Source organism: Cavia porcellus, unplaced genomic scaffold (assembly GCF_034190915.1).
Source record: "Cavia porcellus strain 051 isolate PalLab524CR breed Dunkin Hartley unplaced genomic scaffold, mCavPor4.1 scaffold_10, whole genome shotgun sequence".
NCBI lineage: Eukaryota > Metazoa > Chordata > Mammalia > Rodentia > Caviidae > Cavia > Cavia porcellus.
Genome location: NW_026947493.1, coordinates 72,760,664 through 72,786,942, shown reverse-complemented (window position 1 = coordinate 72,786,942; position 26,279 = coordinate 72,760,664). Strand labels below are relative to the sequence as shown.

Below are 26,279 nucleotides of genomic sequence, written 5' to 3'. Positions count from 1 at the left end.
TAATATTACCTATTACATGTGAAAATGTAACAGAGGTTTTCAGCCCAAGAATGCTTTTTAAAATTGTATTTCAGTGCTAGGGATGGGACTCAATAAGCAAGTACTGCTCCCTGAGCCCCAGCCCTGCCCCCGAGGGTGCTCACCTAACACGAGCAGAAAGCATAAATTAAACAAAGCATAAAATAGAAAGCTTTCCTAAACTTAGGGATTTAAAAAAAAAACTCAGAATTATTAAGAATTTAGGGGATTTTTATGATTAGCTTTGTCACCTCCTATGGACTTCATCATCCTTCTGTTGTGAAGCAGAAAGTAAAACATGTAATTTATAGGAAAGAAAAGATTTTAAAAAAAGCAATAAAAACAAATGAATCACAGGAAGAGAATCAAGTCTTAGCAAATCTAGTTAGTATAACTTGTCCACCTATAATTTTTGTGGGTTAACAGTTGTTATCACTACTAGAAAATTTAAAGACTACTAAGTTAGTCTAAATTAGTCTTATTTTTCTTGTTACCTGCTGTGTCTACTCTTGTCTCAATTTTAGATAAATGTGACTTGTTGTTTATTATGGTCTTTTCTTTACAATCGTCATCAACTTTTGAACATTCCTTTTCCACATCAAATCTTAAATGGAAAAAGAAAAAACACTGAAAAAAGAAATAATACTAGCAAGAAAATATGTTTATACTTTGAGTATCCCTAATATGAAACACTTAGGACCTACAAATTAAATTTTATAGTATTTGCATAGACATAATGAAAACACTTGTGGATGAGACCCAAGTGAAAACACAAAATTCATTTATATTTCATATACAATGTATAAACACAGCCTGATCAAATTCAGTGCAAGATCTTAAAAAAAAATTGTACATAAGCCAAAGTTTCATGGAATTGCATTTTCTACCTGTGGCGTCCTGTCAGTGCCAAAAAGTAAGTTCACAGTTTGGACCATTTCAGAATTCTGGGTTAGGGAGGCTCAACCTGCATTGTGCCTTTGAACACGCATTGAAAGCATGCTTCACAGGTTAGTTTTTCAACTCACACGCACTTTCTTAAGAAAACACACCAGTAAGCAAAGCTTTAAACATTAACGGATCTAAACTGTGCAGAACGCTGACATTAAAAGTGTGACCAAGTTCTCTCCATTTACAGGGTTTATACTTTTAAAGTAAAGTTTGAGTAGGGAGAGAGAAATTGTTAGTTTTGTTTGGTTTATTTAAAAAAGATGCAATAGTTTTTATTTAATTTTTAAAAATCAAAAGTACTTAGATATGTTCAATATTCTACTAAAATAATTTGATACTTGGGTATGTTCAGGTTTATAATAATTATTTTTAAAGTTATTATAGTATATAATGGTAAAGAATTTTTCACTGACAAATTTTATGTAAAGAAATGTAAAACATACTTATCCCACTCTGCATAATCCCTTGGAATTTTCTTTTTAGCTGGTTTATTTTTAGAAGAATATTTTTCCTGGAAGAATAAAATAATGTTTTATTCTTTGTATTTTATTTTATCTAAGATTAGCAGGGTTTAATATAAATGCAAATCAAATAAAATACTGAATTAAGATACACAAATGCAATGAGTAAAAAATACAGGTAACCTTGAGGTTGTAACATTTAAGTATCATAATTTAATAATATATAGCAGATAAAAGAGCATGTTAAATTTGTTGTTACTTCTAGGAATAATCTGTAAGCCTGTACATATATATATATAATTTGAAGACTTACATGTGGATACTTCTTTATAAATTTATTTTTATGCACAGATTTGGTATATGTACATAACACATCTTTTCAAACTTTTTGTGTTTGTCTTTCTGAGATAAAATTCACTATGCAAGCTGGCCTTGAACTCACTTTGTAGGCCAGGCTGACCTCAAACTCTCCTGCCTCAGCCTGCCGAGTGCTTGGATTACAAGTGTGCATCACCACACCTGAGTGTAACACATTTTCCTTTTATGTCCTCTTGTCCTCCCCACATCTTTTGATGAGCTAAATTCTGACTCATTCTTTTAAAACCTAGACGTTGGGGAAAATTACTTTGGAATAATTACTTGGCTGTACCTCTAATAAAGCTGTTTTGTTTGAGATGACAGATACCCAGCTTGGGCTAATTTCATTAAAAAGGAATAAATCCATTTATGTAACCAAACTGGTGAACAGGCCGGGATACTTGCCAAGTAAAGGGATTCCCATGCCATCTCTCCAGCCCCTTCCACTGCTACCGGGAGGTGGGGCCCAACCCAACCAATCTCTGATGTCCCCTGCCTGCTGATTTCACTTCCCTCAAGGGCCATGGGCTTTCTGTTTGCGCTAGGGGTGTGTCCGTAGCAATCAGGCCTTATATCTGAAAGGATTTTGCCGCAGATGGGACACTGTAGCCGGTGGAAGGCTGGGAGGCGGAACCAAGGGGCTCTATCTTGAGGTCACCTTTCCTGCCATTAGGCAATTTACCTGTGGTGCCAAATGAATACCAATGGGCTACCTGTGCATCACTAATGCCTTCTTAGGCACCACCCAAACCTAAGCTACATGTATGCCCCACACCACGTGTCAGGCGGAGAGAATGCCAGACCCTGAGGGTCAGGGGGTCTGTCTCCACATTCTTAAAATAAAGGTCATTTTTATTTCATACTTCTTATCTTTTTAGCCGTGCCAAAATTATATCAGATGGTTCTCTTCCACACCGAAAATTCCATCAATATCCTCACAGGCTTCCTCATCAGAAGAAAAAGGGCTGTTTTCTCTCTACCTTCTGTTAGAGAAGCTCTAGGGAAGGACCGATTGTCCACCTTGGCCAAGCACCCATTCCTAGCCAAGCACTAGCTGGTGCCAAGTGGCTCTGGCTTGGTCCCAGGCCCCTTGTTAAGGACGGGAGGGAGGACAGTTCTGCACCAGGCAGCAATGGGAGGAATGCAGACAACAGCCATTACAGTCACAGTAGTGAAATTTCCAGAGCCACAGCACAGTGCACTTGCTAGATATGTACTAAGAATGTGAGCTTTAAAAATACCTGTCTCTGTCATCTAAAGAAAGGGAAGCAGAGCAAAATTTATAATAAAATAGCTGCTGGTTTGTTTTTAAACTATTATGTATCTTTACTAAGTATGTGTTCATTGAAGATGACTAAGCAATATGAGGAACTATGAACTTCTGAAAGAACACTGCATTCTTACAGGCTCAGTCGGTATCATTTGATGCTTGGACTCTATTTCTTGCTTATAGAGACAAGGTTGTTGATGATAAGATGGTGTTTGAGGTTGAACTCTATCTCTCTAAAAACGATAAAGTCTCAACTCCTAGTACTTGTGGATAAAACCTTTTGGAAATAAGGTCTTCACTGATTTTCACTGTCAACTTGACTGGATGAAGAGACTCCTGCAGAGGTGGCTGGATCATGTGGCACTGTATTCATTAGTGGGTTAATGCACTAATGCTCACAGCTGCATATGCTGTTAGGTCACTGGGCCCACTGGAGGAGCTGGGTCCCTGGGTGTGTGTGCCTTTGGAAGGTGCATTTTCCTGCATTGCTCTTCCCTGTGTTGGGCTTCCCAGCCACTATAAAATAAGCAGTCATGCTGTTGCATGCCCTTTTACCATGATGCACCTGGCTGGGAGCCAGCGCACCACGCACCGAAGTCTCTGAAGCCCTGAGACAAATAAACCATCGCCTCCTTTAAGTTGCGTACATCAGACACTTTGTTCCAGCAATGAGAAAGCTGACTACTACAAGATCTTTGCAGATATAAGCAAATTGGGGTGACATTGTTGGAGTGGAGCCCTAACCCAATCTGGCTGATGTCCTTATAGAACAGAGAGAAGCCACCAGCACACTGGGAGGCTGGCCACGTGAAGATGAAGGTTAAGACTGAAGCTAGCTACCATCAGCCAAGGAAAGCCTGGCACTACTAGAAACAAGAGCAAGAGGGACCCTTCCCTGCAACTTTTAAAGGAAGAATGGCTCTGCCAATTCCTCAATTTTAGACTTCAGGCCTCCAGAACTGTGAAGAAATATATTCATCCTGTTTTAAGCCAATCAGTTTGTGCTACTTTTCATAGCAACCCAGGAAACTGATGCGGGTGGCACAACTTGGATTTAAAGGACACAGGTTACAAATCAAAGGTACTTAAGTTTGTATGTTGTGCTTTAATACCCAGCTGTGACAAAAATATGCTCACTAAGGGATGAAAAAATGAGTATGAGTTGGTTTGATTGTAGTAATCATTTTACAATGTGCATATGTATAAACATATCATATTAATATATATGACATCATGTTAAACATACAATTTGCATTTGTCAATTATAATCTAGTAAAGAGATATTTAATAGGTAAATAAAATGAATGTACATCAATAAGAATCTCAAGACATAGATTTAGTGTATGGGATAAAATATACCACACAATATTATATTTTTATATTTTAAGATTTTGTACTTCAGGCCTCCAGAAAAGGACAGTGCTTGGGAGGCAATGGTAGGAGAATTATAAATTCAAGGTCAATCTGGGCTATGTAGAGAGGTCAAGGCCAACCTGGACTATGTAGCGAGACCCTGCCTACATAAACCTGGCTGAGGGGAGCAAGAAAGGACAAAAGGCAGTGCTCTTGGACTGTGAAAGACTAGGCACGCATCCCTTCCATATATTCCATAGTACCCTGTCTTAATGTTACAGCTAGTTTAGTTATTTAGAAATATTACAAGCAATCAGGCAGGGCTGGGTCCTCCAGAGGCCAGTGCAGAAGACAAACTGTGGCGGGAGGCACATTCACTGAAGATCAGGCCTCCAGACAAAGGAATGGCTACACTCATACATGTCCCCTAGGGATGAAAAGATGCAGTTGACATTCTAAATAGGTGTATTAATTGGTAGGTGTCTAAATAGATGTTACAACTATACTTGTAATCTTAATGTTTCACCATAGGCTTGTTCCACCGCACACACATCCTGTGATTTTCCATTGGATTAGCATTACCTAAGTGACTATACTTGTAGTCTTACCGATCAATTATAGTTTGGTTCACTTTGAACCCACCTCACCTCAAGGCTTTACTCACCCTTTAAACATCCTAGAGAAGCAAGGTTGGCACAGGCAACCCATCTTCCAGGCCCTCTTTTGTCCCTCTCAGACAGAAGCTTTCTTTCTCTCAATAAACACTTCCTATTCTTAACCTCCATTGTTTCTACAATTCATCGTTTGATTTTGGAGACCACGAACTTGGCATATCACACATCCAGCATGTCAGGAGTTGTGTTCCCCTTATGTTATTTGAATTACTTGGAGGTCCTATACCATCCCTATGTCACACACCCTATATCACTAATTTCATACTATGTCAGCAAGGTGCAAAGTTTTTGGTATCAAGACACTTTTGAACTTCTGAAAATTATTGGTCATTTGAAATTACATTGATCTTCCTGTTACCGGCAGCTGAGTTAGTTAAAAATATTATTTATAGGCAGTCAGACAGGGCTGGGCCCTCAAAAGAGCCAGAGCAGAAATTCAGATAGATACCTTGTGACCTCTGAGGAGATAGGCACCTCCTGCTATAGGCCAGATCTCAAGACAAAAGTCAAAGCAAATACACCCACATCCTAAGGATCCACAGTCCAAATAGTTCTCTACCACCATGAGGAAGCCAGGAGTCAGCATCCCACCCCACTACAGGAAGAGTCCCTGCTGTTAAGCAGGCCGGCTTACCACGTGACTCACTGTCCCATTTGCTCCTAATTTAATCAGTTTTACCTGAGCAATTAATCTCATTGGTTGACCACAGTTCTATCCCGCCTTATGCCCACCTTGTAAATTCCCATTTTTCCCCACCTTTGACCCATCTAACCTCATAATTTTACTCTATAAAAGTCCCTAAAAAAGACAGAGTCCTTGTCAACCCACTCAGGACCCTTCTGTCTCTCAGATAAAAGCCTTCTTTTTTCAATAAATATATTCCACTCTTAACCTCCATTGTTCCTAAAATTCATTCTTTGATTTTAGAGAACACGAACTCATACCGGACATACAGTAGGTCAGGAGTTTCTTCCCCTGTATCAGTAGGATAAGGAAAGCCTCCTGATTCAACAACAGTAACCTGATGTTGCCCAGTCTGCTTTTCATAGTCTTCATTCTTGCTCATGACACCTAAGGAAAACCACTATTCTGCCTTCTGCAATGGAAGACCTTTTCTAAATTTGTAGAAGAGATATCTCTCTTCCATGAATCCATAAGAAAACCCAGTTTGCTCTTTAACTTAAATTTGTTATAATTTTGTCTTTTGGTCTTTTGTCAAGTATCCTCCTAAGGGAATACAGTACCTTTTTGTCACAGGTAAGAAAACCTGAGCGTTCAAGTGCAAATTAGAGTTTTCAGTTTCCTGTGCATTTGCTGAATACCTACTTGTGACACAAAAGTACTGGCAACAAACACTGTCAGTCTTTTTTTTTTTTTCTTAAAGTGACAGGTCATCTGCTCATTTAACAAGATGCCCACAAAAACCCAAGTCTGAATAACCCTAGTTTGTCTTGTTGGACATTGTTTCGAATAAAAACAGTATTCCAAGAAGCAGTCACTTCAGCACACAAGTGCTTTTCTTAGGTATGCCGTGTTACATTACTGAGGAAAGCTCTTCCTGCACGCTGCCTACTCCGTCACACACAAAAAACAAGAGCATATATCTCTGAGGTTCAAAACTATACCAAGTTATTATTATACTGCTTCAGGAAATGTATTTTTAAGTTAAACTAGAATTTTTCACCATGTGCATGAGTACAGTTTGATACCACCACCTTCATTTCTGTTAGGGCATCAGGAGATTTATTCTCAGGGCAAATGTCAACACAGTGGAAGAAACAAAGTACTAATCAGTGATTCTTAAAATAACGTGGCCAGGCACAAAGGCATCATCTGCCATCCCAGCCACTCAGAAGGTGGAGGCAGGAAGATCACCTGGGCCCAGTGGAGACTGTTCCAGAGCCAAAATAAAATCACAGCACTGATTTTTTTGGGCCTCTGGAATTCTAGGGTCCTTGGACCAAACTGAGAATCACTGTACTGTCATTTCTACTGCAATGGACACTAACTCCTTGAGGGCCAAGACTATTATTCATTGCTATAATTTGAAGGCACCAACATTACACACAGTGTTCAATTAATAAATATAAATTTGTGGGTTACAGGTAGTGGCCCTATTTAGTCACCTGCATAATTCCTAATGAAGAGTAAACAAGTCCAGGAAAGCAGTGTTAGCAGAGTGATGAGGGGGAACTGATGTATTTAAAATACAATTGAAGATTCAAAAAAAAAGAGCATAACAAGAATGAGTTAACTAAGAATGAAAAGACTTTGGAAGCCATCCTGCTGGAAATGACAAGGGCAGCTGCATGCCAAGAGGCCCAGTTCCAATGTAAACTTAAACAGATGGACCTGGAACTCCAGCAGGCCGCTTCCCTATGAAACCCCTGGTTAAAAAAGAGAGGTCTATGTGACAAAACAGGGACCAACTACAAAGAGATGTAGATAAGAGAAAAAAAATAAACAAATAAACAAACAAAAAAGCATGCACTCAACAGAAGATCACATGTATAAATCTGTGATGGACCTGTTTACTACTGTTAATCTGTAGTTCATTAAATCACATTATAAGACATATCCTCTGCTCTTCTGGATATAGTAAAATTGTTCCTAGAAAAATTGCACACTGAGTGGACCTTATGGGCTCATAAAAACTGATCAGAGTAGAAGAAAAAGGAAAGAGAGGAAAGGTGGCAACCCAATATGTAAGACTTCAAAGGAAACACTTCTTCATTTTGAGCTCTCTCGTGATGAAGTATGGCCTATGAAACACAGTGACAGTACTTACCCACTGCAAACCTCCCGTTTTGCAACAAACACTGGAGGAGGAGATCATGCTTTGGCTAATCTGAGGGACAGGCCCACCAGCAAAGCCCCAGAGTCTTTTCCCTGCACCAGGACAGCCCAGCCCACAAAGATCTACCTTGGTAACGTGAAGATCATCGTTTGAACGACGAACTGGAGGCAAATGATCTCTTATTTCTGGAAATTTTTCAGTTTCCTGAAATTGTATCCTAGTTTCTTCTTTTTTAATTTCTGATACCCAACTCTAAAAAGAATGAGGAAAAAAAGAAGGTGAATATACAGTGTGTAATAATTACCCAGACATTAGAAAGGACTGTACATCCTAATTTCCTATGAGTCCACTTTTAGGTGATAATTTGATATGCTATTCTCTATGAAACATCTTTCCTACCTTTTCTTTTTAATTGTGGCAAACAAAATAGCATAAAAATTGGAGTTTCTTCTATTTATTTATTTATCTGGTCTTTTTTTGAGGCAGAGTCTTGTTACATAGTTCACGCTGGTCTGGAACTTGCAATGATCCTCCTGTTTCAGTCTTCTGAGCGCTGGGATTACGTGTATGCACCACCATACCTAGCTCAAAATTGGCCTTCTTAACCATGGCTCAAAAATTAGCATTCTTAACCATTTTAATCAGTCTTGTTAAGAATACTCACATTGTAGTTGCTCTTACTTACACTTGGATATATCCTTCTATAACAGTCTCCAAAAAAACCAGATCATAGGTCTAAATATAAGAGTTAAGGGGCTGGAGGTTTAGCTCAGCGGCATAAGCGCCTGCCTTGAAAGCAGGCAGTTGTAAGTTCAATCCCTGGTACCGATAAAAAGGAAAAAGACAAAAAAAAAAAAAAAAGTGGGGGGGGGGAGAGTTAAGAGACTTCCAGGAAAACGTTCGAGCGGTGAGGAGCAGGGAAAGAGCCTCTCTGAGATTTGGTGTCCAGACACTGGAACATAGCAACATGAGGAAGAGAACAAGGAGCGAAGTGGGTCCTCAGGACTCAAGAAAGATCTACAGATAGAATTGAAGCACACAGAGAGACTGAAGAGAGAAACTTCAACAAAGAGAGAGGTGGCAAGTGTGTCTTCTCTCTGGTTCAGACTGATTGCGTGGGAGGGATGCTCAAACTGGCAGGCGGATAGTACTGCTGGCAACCCAAGAGGTCTCCAGAGAAAAATGCACCAGTGGAATGGAGCAGTGAATGCAGCAAGCTGCAGTGGCTGCTGAATTATTTGGTTTCAGACATCTAGAGGACAGGGCAATTGGCTGGTAGCCATCCAAGGGAAAGGCCAACTGAGCTCAGAACTCAGAACAACTGCGAGCTCCATCTAGCAGCTCCCAGCTGAGTTCAAGCCAGCAGGATGCACATGGACTGCTGCAGGTTAAACTATGGTGGGTTCGTGAACAACGATATAGGAATGCAAGCAGCCAAATTGATACATTTGGAATTTAATTAGCTGAGCTCAGCACCACTTCTATACAGACACCACCATCCCCATTTCAGAGTCCAAAGAAGTTGCACTGAATTGGAAAGTTACAGAGTTTTAAAAAGAGAGGTCAAAAGAGAAAGCCTGTTGGAAATAATTTAGCTAGAATCTTACATTAATTTTTAGTTGACACCTGAATCCTGCTTCTTCTGTTGAGCAGGTTAATTTTTCTCCTGTGGGTACAGCTCATTCTGCTTTTCTCATGGGACTCATACCATGAGTGATTTTTTTATTTTCCTGGGACAAATACAGGGCACTAGTTAAGTGCAGGGTTCAAGATGGCGTCAGTTATGCTAAGCTACAACAAAACACGTCTGGTTCCAGCCTCATGACCAGAAAATAGCCTAAACTTCAGTGGAAATAAAGACGCAGGGTCGGAGATATAGCTCAGCAGTGTTAGTGCCTGCCAGCCAAGCACAATGTTTTGAATTTGATTCCTGGTACAATTAAACAAAAAAATATAGTCTATTTGGGATTACCTACTGACCCATCATAAAGCTACTGCTGGCTTGTTGAGATAAATGAACCCAGATATGGACTCTGTCTGGCCACCCTGTCTACCAGTGACCACAGAGAAACACCTTGAAGTGAAAATTTTGTTTCTTTTTTTGTCTTGTTTTTCTGTTTTGTTTTTTCTTGTTTTTCTTCATTATTTGTTCTTGTTTTTATATGCTGTGAACATGATTTCTAGTCTGTTATTGTTATTCTGTTCTTATTTTTATTTCTTCTTTTTCTTTTTTCCTCCTCTCTCCTTCACCAGTTTCCCAATTTTGCATAATCTTCCTTTGTCTTCCAGCCTCGCTTCTAATCTCTTCCTCTTCTTCTGTTTCTCTGTTTTTTCCCTTACCCTCTTTTAACTTAACCATAAGGGTAAAATAGCCATGTTCAGGGCTTACTTTGTGCATACAATTTCCTGGTTTGTTTTAGAATTTGACATATAACTACAAATTTAGTTTGTACAGTTAAAGGTGGCAAATTAATAGTTATTTCAGTTTGTCTTTTTTAGGCTGTTTGATGCTATTGTTATTGTTGATTGTACCACTTTAGCCAAAATGACATAATTCTTTTAAACAGCTGTTCTTCTTGTTATACCAAGACTGAGATTGCCTAAGTCACAGAAATTACTATAGCCCAGCTCCAAAGAACCAGAGGCTGGGCCAAGTAGGCAGCAACTTCTCATCCCAATAAATTCAAAAGGTAGACTCTTGAAACAGACTCAAAATCCAAAAGCCAGCTACACCTGGAAGACACGTCTGAGAAGTAGTCGTTTCCTGAGAGTTCTAAATACTAGCAATAAAGTTACTGATCACAGGAAACTTATAAACCTCAATCCAGGAATTAGACTAAAAAAGAAAGTAGAAAATGAGAAGACTCTTAAATAAGATGTAACCCCAGACATCCAGTTCAGAGAGTGCTAATCCAGGGGCCAATGAGGCGGAAGGATCTGAAAGTCACACACATGGACTCTCTGAAGTGGCAATAATGGAAGTAACATTGCAAGGGAATGGGGCTCTTGAAAAAAACAAAATCAGAAATAATTTTTCAGGTAACTACAGAAATGGTGACTATAATGAAAGATACGCTTAGTGACTCTTGTGCAGATACAGATAAAAATATAGAGGAGTTTAGGAAAATGTTGGAAACCATGAATACCCATAATAGGGAACAAATGGAGTCCCAGAAACAGATTCAAACAGATATCTAGGAGATTAAAAATTCCATTGAAAGTATATACAGCAGAAAGAGCCAATGTGAAGACAGAACTCAGATATGCAATACAGGCCTGCAGTCACCGATCATGAAAAGAAAGATTTCTTTCTTTCTTCTTCTTCTTCTTTTTTTTTTTTTTTTTTTTTTTTTTTTTGAGACAAAGTTTCTCTGTGCAGTTCAGGCTGGCCTTGAGCTCACTTTGTATCCTACATTGGTCTCAAACTTGCAATGATCCTCCTGCCTCAGCCTCCCAAAAGCCAGGATTACAGGCATGAGCCACCACACGCCCAGCTAAAGAAAGATTTCTTAAAAGTGGCAAAGAACAACAAAAAATCAGTCTAGCAGCTGCTAGATGGTGCAGTGAAGAAGAAGAATCAAAGGTTGATTAGAATCAATAAAAAAAACAAGAGATAGTACAAACAGAAAAACTGTTCATAGACATCATTACAGAAAACTTCTCTGGCAAGAAAAAATATAAAATACATCTATGAAATACAATTTGCATATAGAAACCCAATTAGCCATGATGGAAAAAAACTACAGCAAGGCATATAATAGTCACGATTCTAAATTCAACACAAGAAGAGAATATTGAAAGCTGTTAGAGAAAAAAAAATTACCTATAAAGGGAAGCCCACCAGAATCACAGTAGACTTCTCAATGCAAATCCTCAAGTGAAGAATTGGAACGAAGTGTTTCAAGCTTCAAAAGAAAACAACCTCCAACCCAGACTGATGTACCTTGAAAAACTATATTTCAAAGTTGATGGAGAAATAAGATACTTCCATGATAAAGAACACCCACAAAACTCACGAACACCAAACCAGCACTCCAAAATGGTCAGAAGGATATTCTATAAAGAGACAACGAAGATTACAACTTCATCAATCCCAACAGAATGAACCCACTATACCAGGCAAACAATTAAACAGAGGGGGAAAAACAGGAGCCAACAACAGGAAAGTAATACGACAAGGATAAGTCTATACATATCTGTTATAACAATCAATGTTAACAGTCTGAATTTACCAATCAAAAGAAACAGGTTGACAGAATGGATCAAAAAGCAAGATCCAATAACACACTGCATACAATAAACACATTTAATTGAAAAAGAAATCCATGGACTAAAAATCAAAAGATAGAAAACAATACTCCATACGACGAGAACCCAGAAAAACGCAATGGGAGCTATTCTATTTTGCAGACAAAGTGAATTTCAAGCCAAAACTGTTTAAGAGAGATAAAGAAGTTCATTACATATTTTTAAATGGAACAACCCCAGAGGAAGAGATAACAATCATAAATATATATGTACCAAATACCAGTGGACTATATATGTATTAATGGATATGAAAAATCAAAAGCACTAATACAACTGTAATGCTGGACCTCAGTACCCCACTGTCACAGATAGACAGATCAACTAGACAAAAAACAACAATAAAATATTAGAACTGAACCAAAATTTTGAACAAAGGGACTTAGTAAATGCCTACAAAAGGTTCTACTCCACAACATCAGAATACACATTCTTCTCAGCTGCACACAGGACATTCTTCAAAATAGACCACATACTAGCTCACAGAATATGCTTAAGTAAATGCAAAGGAACTGAAATTATCCCATGCATGGTACCAGACCATAGTGGAATAAAACTGGTAATCAATGTCAAAAAAACCCACAAGAACTTCATAAAAACATGGAAATTAAATAGCAGTTTCCCGAACAGCCAATGAGTCACAGATAAAATTAGAGAAGAAATTAGACAGTTTCTACAATTAAATGGGAATGCCAATGCAAAATACCAGAACTTATGGGACACAACAAAAGCAGTCCTATGAGGGAAATTTATAGCAGTGAATATCTATGTCAGAAAAACAGAGCAAGCTCAAACAAACTTAATATTGAACCACAGGCTTTTAGAAGGAAGAAGAGGAAGTCAAGCCCAGAGCTCATATTAGGGAGGAAATCACAAAAATCAGAGCAGAAATTAATGTCATGGAGACTAAAAAAAATTACAAAGAATCAATGAATTTAACAATTGATTCTTTGACAGATTCAATAAAATAGACAAACCCTCAGCCAAACTTATCAAAAAAGGCAAGAACCTGGACATGGTGACATGTACCTGTAATCCCAGTACTTAGAAGGCTAAGGCAAGAAGATTATGATTTTGAGACCAACACAGGCTACAAAGTGTGTTCAAGGCTTGTATGAATTGCATAGTGAAACTCTGTCTCAAAAAGACAGTAAGTCAACGGGGAAAAAAAAGACTCAAATCCATGCAATTAGGAATGAAAAGGATGAAATCACAATGATCTTGCAGAATCCAGAAGATCATTTACCCCTGCTTGAAGATCCTATATTGTCATAAGAAGGAAAATGAAAAAGAAATGGACAGAATCTTAGATACCAATAAAATACCAAAAGCTGAATCAAGAAGATATGAAAACACCTTCCAAAAGCAAAAGCAAATGCAAAGCAAAGCAAAACAAAACAAAAACCTGTTAACAAAGAAAAATCCAGGTCATCACAGATTCACTGCTGAATTCTACAATAAATTTAGAGAAGAGCTAATACTGCTACTTCTCAAACTCTTTAATGAAGTTGAAAGAGAAACAATACTCCCAAATTTATTCCTGGAAGGAAGCATTACAAAACTACAGAAGGACCCAACAAAGAAAGAGAACTATAGGCTAATTTCCCTAAAGAACATAGATGCAAAAATCCTCAGTAAAATACTGGCAAACAGAATTCAGCAAATTATCAAGAAGATTATACACTATGACCAAGTGGGATTCACCCCAGGAATGCAGGTATGGTTCAACACATGCAAATCAATAAATGTAATATACTCTATTAACAGAACCAAGGACAAAAACCATTTGATCATCTCAACAGATACAGAAAAGGAATTTGACAAAGTCCAAACTCATTATAAAAACCTTAAAGAAAATTAGAATAGATGATCTTTATCTCAATCTGGTAAATGCTATCTATGACAAAGCAACAGTCAACATCATACTAAATGGACAAAAACTGAAAACTTTCATTCTAAAGTAAGGAACAAGACAAGAATGTCTGTCACCACTCTTATTCAATACAGTTCTGGAAACATTAGCCCGAACAATTAGACAAGAGAAAGAAAAAGAATAAAGAGAGGAAAGAAAGAAGTTAATTATATTTGCAGATGACATGATACTTTTTTTTTTTTTTTTTTGTGGTACCAGGGATCAAACTCAGGACTTCACCCTTAGCAGGCAGACGCCTATGCCACTGAGCTAAATCCCCTGCCCATGATGACATGATACTCTACATAGAAGATTCCAAAAACTCTACCAAAACACTTCTGGATTTAATAACCAAATTCAGTAGTAACCTTCCTATACACAAATAACAAATTCGTTGTGAAAGAAATTAGAGAAACTACATCTTTCACAATAGCATCCAAAAAAAATGAAATACATAGGAATCAATCTAACCAAGGAAGTAGAAGGCCTTTATATTGAAAATGACAGTACCTTGAAAAAGAGATTGAACAGGATAACAAAAAATAGAAAGACACCCCCTGCTTTTTGGTAGCAAGAACTAATACAGTGAAAATAGCCTACTTCCAAAATTGTTACACAGATTTAATGCAATCCTGATCAAAATATGTTACAGAATTAGAGAAAATAACCTAAAATCCATTTGACACCAGAAGAGACCTAAAATAGAAAAGGCAATTCTGGGCAACAAAGGAAAGTCAGAGAACATCATAATCCCTGACTTGAAATACAAAAATACTATGATAAAAACAGCATGGTACTGGAAAAAAAAAAAAAAAAACCAGACCCAAAAATCAGTCGGACAAATTAGAAGATGAAAAAACACCTCCAAACATATTAAGCCACCTTATCATTGGCAAAGGGGTCAAAAAACTTTGTTGAAGAAAAATAGCCTCTTTAATTAAATGGTGCTGGAAAAACTGGCTTTCCTTATGACAAAGATTAAAACTGGATCTGTATCTTTCATCATGCACTAAACTAAAGTCATAATGGATGAAAGTTCTAAATATTAAAACAAAATATGAAATCTGCTGTGATACAGAGTAGGTAAAACTCTTGAACACATTGGTGTGGGCAAAGACTTTATGAACAAAACCCGAATCTCACAGAAACTATCACAAAGAATCAACAACTAGGACCTCATCTTATTAGAAAGCTTTTGCACAGCAAGAGAAACCACCAAAAAGTGAAGAGACAACCCACAGTGTGGGGAAAAAATTTTGTCAGCTGTTCCTCAAAGAACTAATATGTAGAATATGAAAAGAACTAAAAAAAAAAATCAGACTCCTCCAAATTTAAAGACCCAATCCAAAAATGGGCATCTGAAATAAATAGACACTTCTCAGATGAAGAAGTAGAAATGGAAAATAAATAGATGAAAAATGTTCAACATCACTGGTAATTTGAGAGATACAATTTAAAACAGTGCTGAGACTCCAAAAAATGGCTATTATCAAGAAATCAATAACATATGCTGGTGGAGCTGTGGGAGGAAAAAGGAACAGTTCTTCACTCTTGGTGGGAGTGTAGACTGGTGCAACCCTTATGGAAATCAGTGTGAAGATTCCTCAAAAAAAAAAAAAACAGGTCAAGAGGTTCCATTTGACTCACTATTCCCCTTCTTGGTATCTTCTCCAAAGAGTTAAAAGCATCATACCACAGCAATACATGCACACCTATGTTTATAGCAGCACAGTTTATGAGAGCTAAATCTTGGAAACAGCCCAAATGTTCATCAACTGATGAAAGGATAAACAACGTGTTTTGTTTTTTTTACTGCAGTGGGGTACTGCTCTGCCATAATGAAAGATACGTTTGAGATATTTCTAGTTAAACGGATGCACCTTGAGATCCTACTGTTTTTTGTTTGTTTGTCTTCATCTTTTTGAGATTGAGTTTCACTGTGCAGATTAGATGGGCCTTCAACTCAGTGATGATCCTGACTCAATCGCCTGAGTGCTGTGATTACAAGCATGTGCCACCACACCCAGCTAGATCATACTCTTAAGTGAAATAAATCGGACACACACATGTAAATACCTCATTGTTTCTTTGGTGTGAGAGACTGAAACTGTAAATAAGGACTAATATGTATAATAGATATTGTAAAACAGGAAGAAAATATTCAAATGAGGAGGAGAACTAGCGAGGGAAGAGGGGGGAGGGAAGAAGGGAAAAGAACGAAGTTAGACAAGAAGGAAAAATGAAAACAAAGCTTTTGTAAATAAGGAGGAGAAAAGGGGGATGGGGGAAAAGAATCAAGTTATATCATGTAAAGGTACAAATTCCCTATAATGAATGTGATCATTATGTGTACCTAAAATGTACAAATAAACTTGGTTAATAAAATAAATAAATAAGTTTAAGAGTTAAAACTATAAACTTTCTAGGGAAAAACTTAGAAATCATGGATTGGACAAAGATTTCCTAAATAGCACATGAAATACCAATGAGCAAAGAAAAAATAATTTCATCAAAATTTAAAATTTTTGCTTCTCCAAAGATACTAGCTTAAAAATGGCAAAGGGGGGGTGCTGGGAATTTAGCTCAGCGGCATAAGCACCTGCCTTGCAAGCAGGCAGTCATGAGTTCAATCCCTGGTACCCATAAAAAAGACGAAAAAGACAAAAAAAAATGGCAAAGGATGCCACAGTGTATCAGAAAAATGTCTGCAAAACATGTACCTAGTAAAAGATAAATAATTTACAACTCAATAATGAAAACACGAATCCAATTTTTTGAAAGGGGCAGAGGAGTTAAAAATACTTCATATAAGAAGATACATGGATGGCAAAGAAAAAGAAAAAGACCCTTAGAATCCTTAGTCATTAGAAATATGCAAATTAAAATCTCAATGTGATATAATTAACTACCTAACAGAATGATGAACATTAACAAAACTGACAATATTAAATATTGACAAAATATTGGCAATATACAAAGCAACAGGAAAGTTTATACCTTGTAGGCAGGACTACACCATAGTCCAGCCACTCTAGAAAATATTTTGGTATTTTGTTCATTAATTGATAAAGAATAAACAAACAGTGGGAAATCCACACAATTTGATGCTAAGCCATTCAAAGGAATGAACTATGGATACCTGAAACAACATAGATAATCTGGGAAGCATTATGCTAAGTGAAAGAAGACAGACACAAAAGACAACATACTGCATGATCATATTTATCTAAACATCTAGAAAAGGCAAAATTGTGTGACAGACAGTGCTTGCCAAAGGCCAAGGTATTGGGCAAACCTAACTACAAAAAGGCAAAAGCAAACTTTTTGAAATGATGAGAATATTCTGTATCATACAATTTTATTAAAACTCAGTTAAATATACACTGAAAAATTGGTAACTTTTACTGAATATAAACTATACATCAGTAAGGCTGATTAAAAGAGTAAAGACATGAACAGGTCATTAACAAAAGAAGTAATTCAAGTAACAGACGAAAAATGTCCAGCTTTACTAGTAATCAAAAAATACACTACTATCACTGTTCAGCTAAGAAATTGGTTAAAATGATTATATTCAAAGTGATTACTTCAAAGTAGGAATTCTTATACCCTGCTGGAGTGTCAGTATGAAGGTACAGTTTTTCTTCCTGAGAACACAAGAATATTTTAAAAGCCTTAGATATATTCCAATTATGTGCTCAAATACTTTAAAGTTTAATAATTTTTAAAGAGTAAATCATCAGGAAGATGCAAGGAAAGATCACAAAACTATAAACAAACATTTATATAGCACTATTTATAGAAGCCTGTTAAATTATGATTCTTTGAGAACTGAGGTGTATTATATAATAGTACCAACTCCCCATCATGAATGTACATGTTGTAATGTAATGATTACATAAAAAATCATAATTCTTTTAGAGGATGGGGAATTATGCAGCCATCTAAAATCCACATGTAAATGCAAATTCACAATGTTTTTCTAGGTATAAGAAATAACCATACTTCTAAGTAGTTACCACTAAAAACCCTTTACTGATGAATAAGAAGCCCAAGACTTCAGACAAGTGAAGCAGGCACATCTACAACATCACTACAAAGTCTACCAAAAGCTTATGGTATTCTCTACCTTTATATCACCATTGATTTCTTCCCATTCTTCTGTTGTAAAACTGGATGCTGTCGCTGCAGGTTTATCTTTCCTCAGAGCTCTACTTCCAGGAGCTAAGCCTCTAAGGCGCGTTTCACAAAATTCTGTAAGTTCAGGATAATATCCCTCATCACCAGACCTAAAAAATAATTTGTAGGTTTAGTGTTAATACCTTATTGAAAAATCTGCTGGACCAGTAGTTTGCAAGCTGGACTCTGTGGAGCCCAGAGCTCAGTAGAGATCACCCACACAGCCTGTGTTTCATCTGCTAATCTGTAGTGATACAGGGAGGAGAAAAGGAGTTCCAAAGACCCAAATTCCCATCACACACTTTAAAAGTTGAATAAATATCAGTTTTCTCCTATTTTTCATACACATGTTCAGTTTGTACCTAAGGCAATATTAAATATATAAATGGAGATTCAGTTTAAGAGGAAGGCAGACCAAATGTGGACAATGTTTCAATCAGGAGTTTCTATTCAGAATTCAATTTTTGTTTTAAAAAGGAAGAGGAATGCCAGGGATTTAGCTCAGTGGTCTAAGTGCCTACCTGGCAAGCACAAGGTCGTGAGTTAAGTCCCTGGTACCAAAACAAACAAAAAAAAAAAAAAAAAAGAGGAAGAAAATGGCAGAAACAGCTTAGAAAAACCACCCTTACATTAAACCATTAAAGAAACAAAATTCTCTCCTTGAAGAGCTAAAGAGAAGCATTTCTTCTTTTTTTTTTTGTCTAAGGAAAATTAATCATTCACCCTTCTCTTTTAGGTTTCTTCACTCTTAAATTTATAGAAAATTACAATAAATCAACCCACCACTAAAACATAGCTCAGTATGAAGGTCCTGGGTTCTGTGAAGGTACCTCCTGCCTGACAAATTAACTAAAATTAAAATTAAAATAAAGAAAGACTACTTTAGAAAACTTGAACAAGACAGGTACTTTGACGTTATAGTTTGTGTCTAGATGTCCCCCCAAAGCCTCATGTGGTCACGGGACATTTTCAGAAGTGGCTGAATCTAGAGTGTGCAGTGCTGGGATTAAGGGTGCATGATGGCTGTATCAGTCCACTGATTGCACTGGCATTGTCCTAATTCCAGTAGCCTGGATACAATATAAGGCATAGAAAGAGGCTTGTCTCCCGCTTTTGTTTTTGTTGTATTTGCTATCTTCCACCGCCATGAACTGTTGGCCCTCTGCCATGCGCCACTCTGCCTTGGAGCCAGCCAATTATGGACTGAAACCTGTACTGTTTTAATTTTGGGTGTTGGGTATTTTGTTTCAGCAATGAGAGAAAACAAACTAAGACATTTAGTTAAGGCTGTGAAGGGAAGGGGATCTAGATAGTGGGTTCTATGTCCACAGAGCTCCAGTGTAAGTGCATCTTCCCACAACCCAGTGTAAATAACTGCTGCTCCCAAAGTCAGTGCTGGCTGGTGTACATAACTTACATAACGAAGGCTGTCACTGGCACACGGCCACTATAGCACATTTTGGTATAAATGTAGACTGAGCACCCAAAGACTGCTGTTGAGAATGGACAGGTCAGGGGTTAGGGGCCTGAGGACTGCAGGGACTGTACACAGGATGAGGCCATAAGAGCAGCCGAACAGATGGACCACAACTAAGTAACTGAATAAAAGGATGTTCAACTGAGTGCACATTGTGTGTCTTCTCTGAGGGCTGCCTAAATTTTCAGTGAAGCTTCCCAGACTGACCTGGTGACAAGACAGCTGGGGTTACAGTTCAGTGCACAGCATTCCCGGGGTTCCAATACCACATCTATATATATATATATATTTATATATTATTTTTCATATTATGAATGACAACATTCTGCTGAGAAAAACAAGTATGATTTTTCATCTTTCCATTTCAGAAAGGATACAGTTATTACATTACTCAGGCTAATGGTGATGAAGGAGAAGAACTCAAGAGAGCAACAATATGGAAAACATAGAGAACAAATGCAAGAGCCACTGCCTAGCTGCCAGAATGCCGAGGCCGGAAAGGGAGGTTCAGGCTCCACAAGTGCCTTCTGAAGTAGAACCTGCTTTCCCAGGGAAAACAGCTTTAGAAACCCAAAGGAATTGATCCAGGTTGTTACTTTACAGGGCAGAGTTTCCTCAAGTGGATTTCTTGACCACCAGCACTTAGCAATCAGTCAGGTGGATTGTTAACATATATCTGAGTCGCACCCCAGATTTCCTGAAGCAGAATGCCTGGGAATGAGACCCTCAGATTTGCATTTTCAACAGCCACATCTCATGTGCAGCTCAGTTTGATTATCGCCCCATGAGAAGGTTCTGTGCCCCTCCTCTGTGGTCAGAGAACAGCAAGTGCTGGGGCAGTAACCTTCCTCCTGATAGTTGCTTTATCTTTTCATAGGAAATGTAGAGGAAGCAAGAAAAATGCCTTCCTGGGTACTCACGAGCTGTAGTCTCATGCTGGAAGTAGACCTAGCCAGAGCCTTCCAAACTAACCACAGTATCAAAACCAATGTTTTGGAACCCACTGTAGGCAACAACAACACTACTTGAACATTTTCTCCAGTATTTCTGTTGTTCCTTCAACTTTCAGAAGGTAACAACATAATGAAAGTTGGGATACCAAAACATAAATGATTTTTAGATGCTTACCTGAGCACATAAAGAATTTTTTCCAGCTGCTTAATATCTGAGCATTTTTCAATATACTTGAAATCCAAATGTTCAACAGGAATATTAAATGCTTTTGTTGTTCCAAAGCCCCACAGTGATGGATGATCTTTGGAAGTCATGCCTGAAATATAACATAGGGAAACAGATGAGAACTGGATAGTAGTGTTTATCTGAGTGTTCCAATAGGAAAAGAGATGAAGTGGTATTTCTAAGGATGGAGGTTATTCATTTTGTACTTCCCTGATAATAAGCTAACATTTATGAAAGTAAGTTACTATGTGTCATCCAGGGATCATCTCATCCAATCTTCACTTAAGCAAAACTGAGATATAGTGACAAAGCTGGTTTTGGTGCTTGGATTACTTTTTATTTATTTTCTTTCCTTGTTTTGAGACAGGGTCTCACCATGAAGTTCAGGCTGGCCTTGAACTCACTTTGTAGCCCACACTGGCCTTGAACTCCCAGTGATCCTCCTGCCTCAGCCTCCGAAGAGCTGGGATTACAGGTGTGCACCACAGCACCCAGCCTCAAATTACTTTTTAAAGTTTTTTTCTTTTGGTACTGGGGATCAAACTTATAACCTCATACTTCCTTAGCAAGCACTTAAGCGGCTGAGCTAAATTCCCAGCCCCTAAAATATTTTTTAAAGTTGATGTTGAATGACTTTATGCTTTAGCTATTTGTCCACATCCCAATTATTTGAATTGGCACAAATACTAACAACATCCTTTCTGTACTTCTTTCCTCATCCCTTGCCTCATTACATTTCCTATACTGCCACTCACTGCCATCAATGAGTAGTTCCCAGGATTGTATTCTAAAAGAGTCTGTACATACATAGGTAGTGCTTTATAGCCTTTAAGAAATGCGGGTTGAACTGAATTAGGAACAAGAAGGACCTGGACACTGTGGTTTGAATGCCACTGCTACTAAGGATGGAGACAATAACCACTGCAATACTGATATAGTTCTGGGCACCATCCTCAGCACATGTGATATATGACATATAAGTGTACACTTAACATTTTATTATTTAACCCTCCAACTACTATATCAGGGAAGTTTTTGTTTTATGTAAAAGAAATAGTAACAGTTGACAATTATAGAATTGAATTTCCATGTGACATAGGTTACCTTGTTTAACCTTCAAAACCACTCTTATGAAAAATATTAATGACTACTTTCAGAGCTAGGTAACTCAGTGACGGAACAATTGACTAGCATATCTGAGTCCATGAGGTTAAATCTCCAACACTAAAAATAAACTAAAAAGTAATAAAATGTTTCTAATTACTCTGATTTTATAGATGAGCAAGGTAACAAATCCTCTGCAGAAATGAATCTCAGTAGACTACAGAGTGCACATACTTAACCATCAGTACTAGGCTTTCCAAACTACAGGTCCCGATTCGTGAAATCAATTTAGTGAGTTGCAATCAGCATTTCTTTAAGAGTGACAAAGTTTCTTGGAGAAAGTAAAAGTGAATAGTGGCTTTGTGGAGCAAAAGAGCTGAGTGAAAGAGGAAAAGGTAAGATAAAAGAACATCCTGGAGAAATCAGGGTGAGCTACTGTGAGGAAAGGCCACAATAGCAAGCTCTTCCTGTGGTGCCAGGTCTCAAAGAAACCCACCAGAACATCTACATACAGGTCCTGCGAGGCAGTTCAGGGGTCTCACACCTCAGGCTGATGTCAGGTCTAGGCCATTTTCCACTGAAGACCAGCTCCGCTTCTCACAGGTCCCAGGGCTTTGGGAACTGTGTGTCCAGGATTGTTTTATAATGAGATAAATTTAAAAAGACTATCTGGCATATAACACCAAATATTATTTTATAAAAATTTTAGTCTGTGTCTATCTACATGGAAATTGTGCATGTGTAAATGCACACGGTTGCAAAGCGAAATATATTTTCATTAGGAGTCACTAGCAAAGTTTTTCCTTTTTTTTTTTTTTTTTTTTTAACAAATGCAAGGTCAGGGATTTAGCTCAGTGACACAAGTGCCTGCCTGGCAAGTGTGAGGTCATGAATTCAATCCCTGGTACTAAACAAAACAAAACAAAACAAAATGCATTAAAACCTATTGGGTGAGCATTTTTTTAAAAAAAGGAAAAATAAGTCTAAGTCACAGAACTATTTCAGCATGAATTCCCTCTGGGAATCTGACCATATATCAAGCCTGTGCAGAGAAAGAGACCTCTGTCAATTTTTCCACATTCCTGCCGGCGTAGAATTGGGTACGAACGCTTCTGAGGCTTTGGGATAAGACCCAACTGAAAAGTTAGACCGGTTTTTACACCATACGGCAGGGCTTAGAATGACAAATGGCTCCTGTCACAAGGATAATAAGAAGCGGGGCTGGGGGTTTAGCTCAGCGGCATAAGCACCTGCCTTGAAAGCAGGAAGTCGTGAGTTCAATCCCCGGTACCGATAAAAAGGAAAAAGACAAAAAAAAAAAAAAAAAAAAAAAAAAGGATAATAAGAAGAGTGAAAGTACAGGAAAAAAAGATGAAGAACTTTTAAATTATTGACACTGCACAGAATAGAAAGGGTGCCTACGGAGAATTTTCCAAAGAACTGGAGGATCTTTTATGAGAAAGAATTAAACATCTAATAGGATTTAAAGAGATTAAGATAAACTGAAAGTATCTTGCAACCAAGGACATTTGAATTTGAATAAACTATAATGAAAAACGTGAAATGATAGAACATCTTACCCAAATTTCATTCTAAACAATACTCTCACATATCTCTGAAACCCTTTTACAAAAACTAGCGAGCCTTTTTTCCTTGTGAGATAACATCTTCTCAAGATTACTAAAATGTCAATTCTGAAATTCGGTAAAGTCTTCCTTTACTTGCTCTCCTGAGAACTCTTCCACGTCTCTTTGCAAAGTCTTTGCTTCTGATTAGAAAAATATTTAGTCCTAGCTGGATTTAATTCCTTCTCCGTCATCCTGATCCACTTGCACTTCCCACACCATCAGCTTATCAGAAAACTTTCGTGCAAACCGCAAAGGATTAGTGGTAACCCTAGTAACTCGAAACCTGGAAACCTGGCAGTCTCCTTCCCAGTCACCTGCTTTCCAGCATCCGCAGTGCTGAGCGCCCCCTACAGATCGACCAGAAGGAACTGGCGTCCTCCAGCCGTAGCAACAGTTTCTAGGAACACTCTGGCCGGAGAGGGCAGCAGGGTCGCACTTGCCCTTCAGCTGCTCCACAGCCGACTTGTAACTGAGCTCGCTCCTCACCCCCCTGCTTTGGTTACCAGGGATGCCAGGCGGGTCAAACCCTAGAAATCCAGTGTTGTGCCCTACCCAATATCTGCTACCGTCAGTTGCCCGGACCTGGAAGATCGTTCACCGACTACGTGGTGCGCTCTCCAGCACGTGAGAGAGTGTGCTTTTCTGCATTTCACCTCCACTCTCCAAAGAGAGGCTGCGATGAGACAAGGTTACTCCAGGCGGGCAGATACACGACAGCACTCACCTGGTTCTAAGGGACCGTCCAGTGCCCTTAGCTGGTGCGACAGGGCAGACGGGGAAAGGGGGCTCTGCAAAGCCATTGGCTGCCCCAGGACGCCATCCTGATTGGCCTCGCGGGGCCCAACCTCCCGGCCCCGCCCTCACCCCAACAAAAGACTTTAAACTTGCAAAACACCCCTTCCTCTCCTTTTAATTCGTTCTTTTTAAGAGTTAAGTCTAAAAAAAAAAAGAGTTAAGTCTATTACCTTAACCTGCTGCATTCTTGCTAAGTAGATATTTGCTCTTATGGAATATTAAAACATAACTAAAATTTCAGAACCTGAACTGCAACATTTACTGAGCTCCTCCTCTTTAAACAAGAATAAATAAAACACAAGATCCCTTTTCTTTTTATGCATTCCATTTTCAGAATGCTGGTTATGTGCACTGACATAGAAAGGCAAGGAAGACATACAACTCAGATGAACAAACTAAGTCACTTGCAGTTTCCCTTTTAAATACATTTTAGACTAGTTAAAACATTAACAAAGTAGCTACTACAATGTCTATCACATAAAAGAAGCTTGATAAAGTATCATGTTTTTGCACTTAGACTGTTAGCTGGGGCTGTGATTATTACTTCCACTGGCCATGCTGGAAAATGTTAAGTTTGCATGTTTATAGATACAGACTCAAATTTTAGAGTAAGTCTTAAATTGCCTTACCAAATTCTTTATTATGGGTGCCACACGTTCCAAGTCTTGCATTTTATACCTCATTCTAGATAGCAAAGTTCCTCTAAAATTATGCTCTAAATCTCAAATAGTGTAACTTCATATTTTGAGAAAAAAATGCCAGGGATTGAACTCACAACCTCGTTCTTTCCAGGCAAATGCTTATGGCACTGTGCTAAACCCCCAACCCCTTAAGTACCAGTTCTACATGCCCTACAGTTTTCAGTCACATTTAATGTTTTTTATAATTATGTATACATTTACACTGAATAAACAAGCAAGATACAGAGCAACTTGAAGGAAGACAATATGAAAATAATCACAGTCTATATGGATACAAAAGAAAATACTTGGTCCAAGAAACAAGATGTACAGGAGAGGTCTAGTAGGTTCACATGGCCAGCTAAGGGGTGGTCTGGGTATTTGCCCTTAAAGCCTCATACCAAGGTCCGCATGGTCTACTGAGCTCTTCACTGTGCAACTCATCAATGAGTCCTTTTGATTCAACCTCAAAATGGGTTCCACAGTTACATCTCATCCTTTGTACAGTAACCACCCTGGCCCAGCTATTATCTCCGGCTTTTGTTACTAACACAGCCCTTCTACCTTCTGCTGCCACCTGGCCCTGTACAGTCCATCTTCACACAACAGCTTGAAATCATATCCCTGCTTACTGTCCGAACCGCTGTCCAATACAGCATCCCAACTTAGGCTTCTGCTCACCTCTGCAACCTCAGCTCTTCCCATTATCTCACTGTTCACCAAGTCTGTCACAGGGTCATTTAAAAGGGTAACAAGATGAGCTCACATCCCACCCCAGAGCTTTTATAATGGCTGTTTCCTCTATCTTAGTAATAGTCCTTCTGCTTTTCCTGTAGCCAGCTCCTTTCATCATTCAGTCCTCTGTTCAAGTAACCACTTCATCTTGACTACTCTACTACAAAGGACTTATTTCGGCAAGGTGGGGCTATGTGTATCTTATATATGAGAAAGCAACTTGTTTTTACATCTCTTTATATATCTATTCATTTCTGATTTCTACTATTGTTTTTTATAACTTTACACAGACAGCAAATATGCTGGTATTCTTTGTACTAAATGATGTATTATGTTTACAAACAATGACAAAGAACAGTGATTTCTACAGAACATATTTAATCAGATCTTTAGAGTCCTAGAAATC

The 26,279-nt window shown here is 38.2% G+C and overlaps 1 protein-coding gene across 2 annotated transcripts in view; it reads right to left on the bottom strand.

Annotated features, from left to right (window-relative positions):
- The window catches only part of Spag1 (sperm associated antigen 1), a 63,519-nt gene extending 39,030 nt beyond the window's left edge, over positions 1 to 24,489 (bottom strand). Inside the window, exons 1-6 of one of the 2 annotated variants that reach the window (XM_063257618.1) lie at positions 24,388 to 24,489; positions 20,881 to 21,022; positions 18,226 to 18,385; positions 8,006 to 8,131; positions 1,410 to 1,477; positions 513 to 622 (exon numbers count right to left, since the gene is read on the bottom strand). In XM_063257618.1, the coding sequence (XP_063113688.1) occupies positions 513 to 622; positions 1,410 to 1,477; positions 8,006 to 8,131; positions 18,226 to 18,385; positions 20,881 to 21,022; positions 24,388 to 24,463 (682 nt within the window). In that variant the 5' untranslated portion in view covers positions 24,464 to 24,489. The remainder of the gene's footprint in view (positions 1 to 512; positions 623 to 1,409; positions 1,478 to 8,005; positions 8,132 to 18,225; positions 18,386 to 20,880; positions 21,023 to 24,387) is intronic. The other variant, XM_063257617.1, reaches the window with a different exon arrangement.
- Between the last annotated feature and the right edge of the window lie 1,790 nt (positions 24,490 to 26,279).